Genomic DNA, 12,049 nt, shown 5'->3' with positions numbered 1-12,049 from the left:
CCTCTGCCTCTGCCTCTGCCTCTGCCTCTGCCTCTGCCTCCGCCTCTGCCTCTGCCTCTGCCTCTACCTCTACCTCTGCCTCCTGATTTTGTGACTACTGAGGTGCCTCACCATGACAAACAGGTGAGAGGGGCAATGGATTTAAAGGAGAGCTGGGAGGAATAGATGAAAGGCTTTGGAGGAAGGGGAAGAAACAAACCTTAGAATTAGATTACAATCTCAAAAATACAAATAAGGAAAATAAAATGAATTTGTCACAGTGTTTTGAAGCCTATTTCTAAACCTCTTTTTGTCTTGCAAACTAAAATTGTGTTCCCAGTAATGGCAACTTCCCATTCTTTTCACCTCCAGTCCCTGCAAATGCCATTTTTTTTACAGTGTCTATAAATTGGAATAGTCTAGTGTCACATGTAAGTAGAATGATTCAGAATTATTTTTAGCTTATTTCACTCACCACGTAGACTTCGAGTTTCATCCATAACAATAAGTAATGTGTCATTCTATTTACAGGTTAGACATTTTTTGTCTATTCATACATCAACTGATGGATGTTATTTACATCTTTCCACTTGTCATCTTGTCAATCATTTAGCATTGAACATGGACATGCAATTATAAACATATATGCTTATGTATTTGTGTATAGTATGTATATATAATATATATGTGTGTATATGCATATATGTAGCTGTCTGCGTATGTGTGTATATGAACACATATACAGAATAGGGAGGAATTGTGTGGCTGGTTGGACCTTGAGTTGTGTCCTCATTCTCTTCCTCTGAGTTCTCCTATAAGCAGCCTCCAGGAAACTATGGAAAAAGTGGTGCAGTTGGTGCAGTTTATATTACTTTAGTTCTCACTAAATAACAACCTTATCCGTGGCTCTCTCAAAGCAGCTGTTGAAAACATGAGTCTCCCAAGTTTCAATGCAGGGCTGAGTCCCTCCAAGTCTCTGAGCTTGTTACCCCTTCTTTGTGGATTTGATCTCTTTCAAGGACCCATTAAATATCTTTCACAAAGCATGTTCAATGTTCACTTTTACTTTCACCATAGTCTCTATGGATATTAGATCTGTTTACATTATAACAAACCGACCAGATTCATAGGGATTTTATGCTCTGGAAACCTTAAAGTCTGTAATCAATCAACAATGCTATTATCAAAACACATTCATCTTATGTCAGTTCTGCACGGCATTGCATCCAGCACCTAGCTCTCCAACTATCTATACTTTATCTTAAGAAGAAACTGCCGCTTTCTCTTTTGATTTATTTTTGCCTTTATTTATCTTTGGCTTTCTTGTCTTTTTCATGGAACTGATGACTATTAGCTTAACATCTGTGGGCTTGACGTAGATATTTAATCTTTTATGTTTATGCGTATGTGTGTGAGCCTGTGCATGTGTGTTCAGCACACCGTTGCAGGAGCCTATGGTACTTACAAGAGGGAGTTGGAAGCCATGGTGTAGGAGTCAGAGGCAGCTGTGAGCTGCTGTGTGGATGCTGAGAGCTGAACCAGGGCTCTTTGCAAGAGCAGCAAGTGCTGTTAACCATGGAGGCATCTCTCCATCTCCTTAATTCAATTTTTAACTTCTTAGCAATATTTAGAACCATCCCATATATTAGTTAAAAAAGTAATGTAACATAGTTGAAAATATTGAATGCATGATATAAATTAATCACATTTTCACTTATGCTTGATTTTGCTACCCCTAAGTTGATGAAGTATAGTTGTAATTAGGGTCAGTGGAGGAGATTCATTGCACAAACTTTACATTCAGATTAAGCCTGGAAAAGTATGTAAACACCAGCATTCCATTCACTGATAATGTCTCTTAGATTGGTGCTGAGAAGTGATGAAGCATTTCTGAATACTATATAGACTTATGTGCACAAGGAACACTCCATATGCTATATAACTGTAAATGTTTATCATATGTGAATGAATTTACATTTCTTTTGATTATTCATCAGTCCTAGATACACATTATGTAGTATATAAACAATGTCAGATCTTAAATAGGTACTGGTGAAAATATAAATTATGAAGCTAGTGTTTTCATGAATTTTTTCTCTGAAAATATATTTATACATATAACCATTCAAATTCCTAAATGTAACTAAGTGAACAATTAAAAATTAAAGTGACTTCAGCTAAAAGTTAAAAAAAAATGAGTGTTAACAATAGGCTACAATCAATTATCTTTACTTAAGCACAGAGATAATTATTTTTAAATTTTCAATAATATCTCTGTTGGTTTAATCCTGGTTAGTACTGATTTTTAAAATAGCGTTGAACCTATCATTAAGATTATTTGTATTTCACATTGCTAAATTTTAATCTACATGACTTTTAATGTTAAACAATGGGGATGCTGAGTTTTAGGCCAGTGTGGAATACATAACTAGTTCTAAGATAGCCTGGGCTGTACAGTGAGACTCTAGCAATCAATCAATCAATCAATCAATCACTCTCAATCAATCAATCAATCAATCAACAAATACATTTCCCTTCTGTTCACTCATGCTTAGGTTGATGTACTGTTTCTAGGATTTCTAAAACAGAGTAAGAGTTCCTATGTGTGCAGCTTATCTGTGAGCTCATTTTTAGTCACATGTTTTCCTTTTGGGGGTCATTTTCATATTAATACCTAGTGCTATGCCACTAAGAATACCAAGACTAGCCTTCCCATTTCACTTGTCTTACTGATATCTATTAACGAGACAAATGATTTTTACAATTTCCCATTGCAGATCGAAAGGCATGACAGCTGTGCCTATGATCACCTAGAAGTCCGAGATGGGCCCAGTGAGGACAGCCCTTTGGTGGGACGGTTCTGCGGTTATGACAAACCTGAAGATATAAGATCGACTTCCAACACCCTGTGGATGAAGTTTGTCTCTGATGGGACTGTGAACAAGGCAGGGTTTGCTGCTAACTTTTTTAAAGGTAAGCTCTGACGGCTTAGTGTTTTTGGTGGTGGGGGGTTCAGGGCATAAAGCTTTGCGTCTTGGCAGAATTGGATTGGAGATCATGGAAAGTTGAAGTATGTCCTCAACATTCTATAACTTGTGTATATTACTAAAAAAAAAGATAAAATAAAACTTATAGTACTGCAAAAGTTATATCAAACTTACATGCAGGACATTTATAGGCACTTATTTGAAGTGTATCGTGTTTGAATGAAAATAGGAAGAACAAATGCACTTTCCTCTGCATGAGCTTTTATAGGATAAATGGATTAATTTATGTATGCCAAATTCACTAACAGATATCTAAGTGTTATCATTATTTAAATAGCACAGTTCATTTTCAATAAGAGTTGCTCAGGAATTTGCTATATAAATTGAAAAAAAAAGATAAAGTTACCACTTCAGCTATATAAATTCATTAAAATATATATTAACATGGTAAATTTTTTCTGGATATATCATATGTCACAATGGTAGAAACATATTATTTCTTGTGATTATGTATTTAGCTGTCAAAGTGTTTAATATTTTTTTCATACATGTCTCCATAAGGTATTTGTATTTATATAATCCATATTCATTTATTTTTGAAGAGTAAAATATGGAGTATCACGTCTGTGTACATTTAAAAATAATGTATATTATATCATCCTGAGTGAGGTAACCCAATCACAAAAGAACATGCATGGTATGCATTCTCTGATAAGTGGATATTAGCCTAGAAGATTGGAATACACAAAGTACAAACCACAAACCATAAGAAACTCAAGAAGGAAGACTAAAGTGTGGATACTTTGTTCCTTCTAAAAAGGGGGAACAAAATACCCATGGAAGGAGTTGTAGAGACTAACTATGGAGCAGAGACTAAAGGAAGGACAATCTAGAGACTGCTCCACCTGGGAATCCTTCCATATTCAATCATCAAATTTAGACACTATTGTGGATGCCAGCAAGTGCTGGATGACAGGAGCCTGATGTAGCTGTCTCCTGAGAGGCTCTGACAGTGCCCAACTAATACAGAAGTAGATGCTCACAGCCATCCATTGGACTGAGTACAGGGTCCCCAATGAAGGAAGGAGCTAGAGAAAGGACCCAAGGAGCTGAAGGGTTTGCAGCCCCTTAGGACAGACAACAATATGAACTAGCACCCTCAGAGCTTCCAGGGACTAAAACTCTAACCAAAGAGTATACATGGGGGGACTCCTCACTCCAGCAGCATGTGTATAGCTGAGGATGGCCAAGTCAGTCATCAATGGGAGGAGAGGAGCTTGGCCGTGTGAAGGTTCTATGCTCCAGTGTAGGAGAATGCCAAGGCCAGTAAGCAGGAGGGGGTAGGATGGTGAGCAGGGGGAGGGAGGAGGGAACAGGGGATTGTTTTTGTTTTTATTTTATTTTATTTTTATTTTTTTTGAGGTGAACCTGGGAAAGGAGATATTGTAAATAAAGAAAACATCTAATAAAAAAAGACATAAGAATAATGCATATTAATCTGCATCTGAGAAAAATTGGTCTGAAGTTTATTATGTATTATATTTATTCATTATATGATATAACATTGATATGTTTTATATATGTCATATTCTATACATTAAACAACACATTATATTTATGTATATATATGTTCTTAGTCTAAGTATTTAAATTATAAAATACTGAAGCATGAAAAGACCTAGACAACTACTAAATTTCATTTTTTAAAATTTATAATCACTACAACTTACTTTTTGATGAAATACTTGTTTGAATCATTTGTGTGGCATGTGATTGTGTGCATGTGGTATTTGAGTGTTTGTGTGTGCACATGATGGAAATTAAACGCAGGTTTTTTCATATGAAATCTTATGTTCTCATATGCAAATCATATGTTCTCATATGCAAATCAAATATTCTTCCTCTCAGCCTTGTGTCTCCAGCCTCTAAAATGATGTTCTGAGATGTATTTAACAAATTTTGCTATGAAATCATTAAGTGTTGCTGGGCTTTCTCAGCTTAATCCCAAAACCTCTCTGTGATTTAATAATTTCCATTCGCCCTTAAGTTCAGAAGCAAAGTGCATTGTGTGTGAGATAAGATGACCTCCAGTTGTCCCCGTAGCAGGTAGGTTTCTGGTCTCTTGTTCTGTGACTTCAGTTGTCATGCTGTGCCATGCAGCCAAGGATTAGAACCTCTGTTGAGAAATGAGTTGTCTGCTTTATTCTGAGCCACCAAACATCGTATTTCTGTCCCTATTTCAGTCAACTCCAGTTGTATTGTATCTTTCTTGATTTTATAGAAGAAGACGAGTGTGCCAAACCTGACCGAGGAGGCTGTGAGCAGAGGTGTCTTAACACACTAGGCAGCTACCAGTGTGCCTGTGAGCCTGGCTATGAACTGGGACCAGACAGAAGAAGCTGTGAAGGTGGGTCTCTCTCTCTCTCTCTCTCTCCCTCCCTCCATCCCTCCCCCTCTCCCTCTCTCCCTTACCCTCTCCTCTCCTCTCCTCTTCTCTCCTCTCCTCTCCTCTCCTCTCCTCTCCTCTCTTCTCCCCTTCTGTCTCTCTCTCTCTTTTCCCTCTGTCCCTGCTTCCTTATCTCTATGTCTCTCTACCTGTATTTTCTCCCATAGCAACCATGGCTGACATGAAACCTTTCCTGCTCTCTGGCTGTTGATCTCCATCCTTTGACTTTTGGTTATGAGGCATGTATGTTTTTATAGCTCTACTTTCCCGGTTATCCAGCTTTGTGTGCATGCACCCACCCATCACCTCATCATTCCTCCAGTCATGTATTCTCCTTCCCTGAATCTGTACACTCAGCCCTCCCTTTCTCTTCTGTGGTTCTGTGATGGTTATCTTTATAATTTTCTTGACATACTATGTGCATAGATCACACATGTTTGCTTGTTACACTAACCAGCTTCAATTTCACCATCTTCATATCTTCAGCACTTACCACAGACAAACGCATTTAGCACAAATCTAAACATATTTTATACAATAAAAACTATTATACAATGACATTTTTGTTGTTATTTACATTTCATCATTGAAATTTCACGTGGGGGCACATGTATAATGTTTTGTTACCAGGCACTGTAATTTCACACAGACGTAATTTCACACAGGCTTCATTCCTCAGAGTAAAAGCAGAAAATATTGGCTGATTTTCTTCCCTCTCTTCAATTTCTCTTTCCAGATCCCTGTTGTTTCACCTTCACAGATATTCACCATTGATATATATATATATATATATATATATATATATATATATATATATATATATATATTCATATATATATAAAATTCAGAGTCTTACCACCAAAATGTAAATCTCAGGAAACTAAGCCCTTTCTATCTACTATGATTCTGTATAAATACCAAGGGCAGTAAAACTCTTTGCTCCATGTGTGATGCTGTGTTGCTGGCTTTTTAAAAAATGACTCTGCCTCCTTATTTCTTAACAGTCTGAATTCTTATTTGGCTTCCAAGTCCCCATCCTACATATTAAACTACAAGCCTCTTCTCTGTACTTGGTGCAGAATCATAATGACATAGAAAGTGAAGTGCATTGTGTATCAGTCCTAAAATAACATGATAGTTAATAAGAATTAATAGTTAATAAGAATGAACTATTCTTATTTCTGTCTGCCTCTCTAAGCCAGAGCCTTCCGGATCATAGGCAGTGCTGTACCACTGAGCTACATCCCCCTGATCAGCACCACTATTCCTTACATGGAATTCCTAGAAATGAATCTTCTCCTTCATAGTCATTTATTAAAAACCCATTAGAAGTGAGTGATTGAGTCACTTTAAATATTTTCTAATATCCTATGAAATGCACACATACCTATGTTTACATAAACATGTGAATGTACCTATGTTTATATAAACATGTAAAATGTTTGCATATGCATGTGAACAAAGCAGCCATCTCAGGCAGCTATTTGATATCTATCCTAGGAAGCAATTATGAGCTGAGTTTAGTATGTGCTCATTTTATTCAACTTGCCTTGTGATACTCTGACTTTGGTAATTTCAGTAGAAACAAAGAAAGGGAATATAATGTGTCTATTCTAAAAGGACCATTAAATAACAAAGAAAATAAGTTGTTAAATGAAATGCTTTGGAATAATATGCTCATTCTGTTATTTTATCTTTCTTGCTAGTATACATTAAATAGTCTTACTTACCTGGGAATAAAGTATGGTAATTTGAAAAAGTGGATTTGGTCTTATTTTATCAAAATATTGCATGCTATCTCAATATCTATCATCTATCTATCATCTCTCTATCCATGTATATATGTATATATATATATATATATATAATTTATATCATCTATCATCATGTATGTATCTATCAATCTATCATCTCTCAGTTATTCATCTGTTTCTATTTAGCCATCATCTACCAATCAGCTATGTATCATCTATCTCTATATGTTTTCTTTGTTACCACAATTATATTAATTTCACAAAAATAATTTTATTTACATTTTCAGTCATTTCAATATTGCAAGATATTTTCCAGGCATTTAGAAGAAAAGGAAACTTGGACCTGGCTTTATATTATTTATTCACTTAAATTTTGAAGCAATTTAAAACATTGTACTGTGGCCATACTTTGCTTTGTCTCATGCTGTTGGTTAGCTATTAATGGGATTGGATGAAAAAATTCTTTAAATAGAACCTCAGGACAGAGCACGCAGCTTCTAGGGTTGGCAACCAGAAGCTACTTCAAATAAAATGCAGAGATGGTGCCTTGTGAAGGTGAGGTGTTGAGAGGTGGCAACTTTATGAAGAAGTGCTCTTCCCTTTTCTCTTCCAGCTGCTTGTGGAGGCCTTCTTACAAAGCTCAATGGCACCATAACCACCCCTGGCTGGCCCAAAGAGTACCCTCCAAACAAAAACTGTGTGTGGCAAGTGATTGCGCCAAGCCAGTACCGAATCTCTGTGAAGTTTGAGTTCTTTGAATTGGAAGGCAATGAAGTAAGTGAGCAATCTCTACAGCATGTTTATCATGTTTTTGAGAACGCCTAAAGGCAATCTGACAAGCTTAAAAGAAAGAGGAGAACATGATGCATTCATATAAATGTCCTCTTCATAACTCCACTGCTCCTTTCTGCGAGCACTTACTGGTATCTTTTAGGCTGTAGTGAGTGCCTCAGCGGTCCCTGCCAAGGTGTCCAATGAGCAATCGAGCCATGCTACAAGGGGGCCAGGGGAAGCTGTTGGAGGCTAGAAAAGATAGAGGAGAGAAAAAGAAAGAGGGAAGAGGCCAGCTGGAAACAGGTGAAGAGGTGAAAGGGAAACATGGGGGAGGGAGGATGAAGAGGATGAAGGAGAGGGGGATGGGAGGATGAGCCTGGGCATGAGAACAAGAGCAAGAGGGAGAGCAAGAGGGAGGAAGGGAAGGAAGATCAAGAGAGGAGAGAGCAAGAGAGCAGGAGTACAGCGAGAACAAGAGCAAGAGCAAAAGAGAGAGAGAGAGACTGAACAATCCTGATAGTGGAGCCTGGTATGGGATTCACTTAGATTTGTGTGGGAGACTGAAAATTATCAGAATAAATTTTCAGTTATTTTGACATCCAATATTTAGGATAAGCTTCCATATCACATAGATATTTCTAGAAAAATCATAAATAAAAAAAGAAAAAATGATTAAATCAGAACAAAAATGTCCACTTATTAAAAAGATATAGTCTACTTTTGGAAATTAGTATATTTTCATATATATGTAGTTTTTTTATTATGAATTGTGTTTGTGATTTGCATATCAAAATATTAATTTTAATGTAAGAAATTACAAATTTAATGGAACTTATAATTCCTTTTCAAAATATCGCTTACTGGACTGAAGGCTGAGGTTTTTGACAGATGACCATATTGAAATTTGTGCAGTCACTTATCTGGAAATGGCTGTGGGTAATCCATACACATAGTGAATACAGTTGCCTTCAGTGCTTAGGAATGATAACAAGGAAATGCCAGATAGATATTGGTTTTACTGGATTATTTTATAAACAAAGTTATAATCACATTTCCTTTAATTTCTCATTTTTCTGTTAATACTCCTTTCTGATTCCTTTCTTCTAACTTACATTTCTGCATTTATATTTTATTAACTGTTATTTAATTCCACTAACTATAGTGAAAATTTTTCTGCATTTATATTTAATTGAGCATGATTTGATTATGCTAAGTATAATAAAAAAATATTTTGCCTTTACTGCATACCTAGTAAAACTTGTCCATTATGGGATAAGATATGTATGTGTGCCCCTGGGCCATTGTTAACTGGGGTGGAGAGTATAGGTTTTATTCACTACTTTCTGCTGTACTTATTTTTGGCAATTGTTCCTTCTTCTCCCTGTTCCTTTTATTGCTTTTTAAATATTATTTTGTCTCCAGTAATTCAACTTGTAGTAATTAAGATACTTTTATGTATATATAGAAAATCCTTTGGAGGCTTTGTAATAAATACTCTGAGTAAGCTTTGGGTAGTAAATTTAGGCATTTTGGAGAAATATAGAATCACAAAAATTATTTGGCTGGGATAAGTAGAAAGGTGATTTGGTAAAGTGCCTGTTCTGCAACTACAAAGAAAGCTAGGCATGGCTGTCAGTGCTCAGGGTCCCAACACTAGAGAGGTCAAGACAGACAGGCCTTTTTGGGTGTGAAGGTCTAGTTAGTAACCCCCAGGGTGCATGAAAATCCTAAAATAGAAACATAAAAGGAAAGTGGACAGGTCATAAAAAATGAGAACCAAAGTTGACATTTGACCTACACCTAGGCATGGACACCTACAGATACAATCACGTGAAGATACACACATACATACCCACACACATGCATATGCACACACATACACACACACACACACACACACGTCAATATGTTGACTTAGATTATTTTCCAATGTCATATGTAAAAAACGATGGGAATCAGTTCATTCTTTAAACCTATTGAATCCATGTGGGATATAACTTTTGCTTATCAATTACCTCAAATCAGGGTGGACATTGAAATGAAGAGATTGATTTTTTTATGAGACATTTAGAAAAAGCTTTTACACGCTGTGTGTTTTTCAGAAATGAGCTTTCCTTCCCAGTCCACAATTTGTTATTGACTGAGTGTTGAATTAGCTCTTACGATCACAATCATCGCTGTAGCTATTGCTTGTGTCTGGAGAGACATTTTGAGTTGACACATGGTGTGAGAAGAAAAGGAGTTAGTGTGCAGGAGGAGGGAGCAGAGGTGGTTCCATACAAATGCAGCTTTGTGCTCTAGAAAGCCTATTCTCTTTGTAATGGCCACCATTCACAGAATAGCTGGCTGTAAACTCCTTAGCATATGCCAGAATTCTTAAACTTATAATGGTGTTTCTGTGTAGAAAGCCATTTCAACATTCTGTGTATTTCATAGCTTAATAACTTAACTCCTCACATTAGGCCTAAGCAAAACATTGACTTATAAAATATAAGAATAAGTCAAAACTTCATTGATTTATTCCCTGTACTAATGTCCCATAGGAAAGTCAATAGCAATCACATTCAGCATCTGAAACATTCATTTATAATGGAATTCTCTCTAAACAAATATTGCAGACTAACAAAGTATTTAGAAAAATAACGTCATTCTTACCCAGTAGTAGTTTGTTTATTTAGCACCTAATTAATATCTCAAAAAACTCCCAGTGATTTGCATTGACATACTTCGAAGTACAGATCATGCCCCAGGGTTCAATTGTATGCATTGTTAAACCTTGCTAATTACACGTTTATGTAATAAAGTTTTTCATGCACGATGAATTCTGCAGAATATTCTCTGTTCAAGCTTGGGAAGAGTGTGCTGTGGAAACATCTGTTAGAGGCCATAAAATTGCTTAAGAACACTTGGCATTCAGTTGAGTCCTTGTATTTCACGATGCTAGGTAAATAAATCAGACAAGCTTATTTCATTTTGTCACAAATCCATAGCTTATTCCACTAAGAGATTTAGCATTTGTTTACAAACCTGTAGATGTCCTACAGAATAACCTACAGTGCCTAACCCTGCAGGAAATGACGGAACACGAGCCTTCTAGTTGGCTTTAAATACAGGAACTTATTACTACACACTATTTTCTCCTTGGACTTAAGATTGGTGCTGCATGGGGCAGGGTGTGATGCTTCCAGGACACAGCACTGGTCTAAACCCCATTCTGGACTGTTACTGAACCACGAGCACATGAGATCAGTGTGCCTTTGTACATAATAAATATATAACAAAATCTTAACACATAAAAATGTTTTTGTTCATTCCCCAAATGGGAAATGTGATGACTTCTATTGATAGTTGTCATTTCAGGAAAAATGTGGCAAGCAGTTTTATGCATGCAACATCTGTGTCAGATAAGAAGTGACAAATGCTTTCTTAATTCATTCCAAGATTTAAAAGAAAAATAAAGAGAAGACAGGAACAGACAGATTATTTTCTGCCTGAGATGCCAGTTTGAACCAATGCTCATCTTAATTCTCCTCAAATTTTGGTATTTTTGTAAAAGACACATGCTATGAATCTTACAAATAGATTGACCAAAGCGCATGTCACTCCAGAGTTTTTCCACAGTAAACTTCATGGACCTTTATGCCTTCTGCTCCACAGTTGATTCGTGCTGAATTTTTTTCTTTATTATGAGTTAATCCCTATAGTACTACAGTGGGACTAATGAACTAAAACCATGGCAGGTTTCTCTAACATCAATGTCAATCATGTTGTTCTCTCTGATTGGTGATCACGGCAACCATGTTTGTCCAGGTTTGCAAATATGATTACGTGGAGATCTGGAGTGGTCTTTCCTCTGAGTCTAAGCTGCATGGAAAGTTCTGTGGCGCTGATGTCCCTGAAGTGATCACTTCCCATTTCAACAACATGAGGATTGAATTCAAGTCAGACAACACTGTATCCAAGAAGGGCTTCAAAGCACATTTTTTCTCAGGTATAAGTGTGTACATGATGTATATACAGGAGTTTGTCTTTCAGTGTGTACTGCTTTTAACCTCCTTCTCTTCCTCCTCCTCCTTTTCCTTCTCCTCTTCCTCCTCCTCCTCCTCCTC

At 36.6% G+C, this 12,049-nt stretch overlaps 1 protein-coding gene across 2 annotated transcripts in view; it reads left to right on the top strand.

Moving 5' to 3' along the window:
• Positions 1-12,049, top strand: part of Tll1 (tolloid like 1) — a 196,027-nt gene that overhangs the window by 149,918 nt on the left and 34,060 nt on the right. For both annotated transcript variants that reach the window (XM_031339939.1, XM_031339940.1), the window contains exons 13-16: positions 2,757-2,952; positions 5,248-5,373; positions 7,780-7,940; positions 11,751-11,931. In XM_031339939.1, the coding sequence (XP_031195799.1) occupies positions 2,757-2,952; positions 5,248-5,373; positions 7,780-7,940; positions 11,751-11,931 (664 nt within the window). The remainder of the gene's footprint in view (positions 1-2,756; positions 2,953-5,247; positions 5,374-7,779; positions 7,941-11,750; positions 11,932-12,049) is intronic.

This window comes from Mastomys coucha, unplaced genomic scaffold (assembly GCF_008632895.1).
Source record: "Mastomys coucha isolate ucsf_1 unplaced genomic scaffold, UCSF_Mcou_1 pScaffold22, whole genome shotgun sequence".
Classification (NCBI taxonomy): domain Eukaryota; kingdom Metazoa; phylum Chordata; class Mammalia; order Rodentia; family Muridae; genus Mastomys; species Mastomys coucha.
Note: the sequence above shows the minus strand (reverse complement) of the source record. Positions and strands in the feature narration are given on the sequence as shown.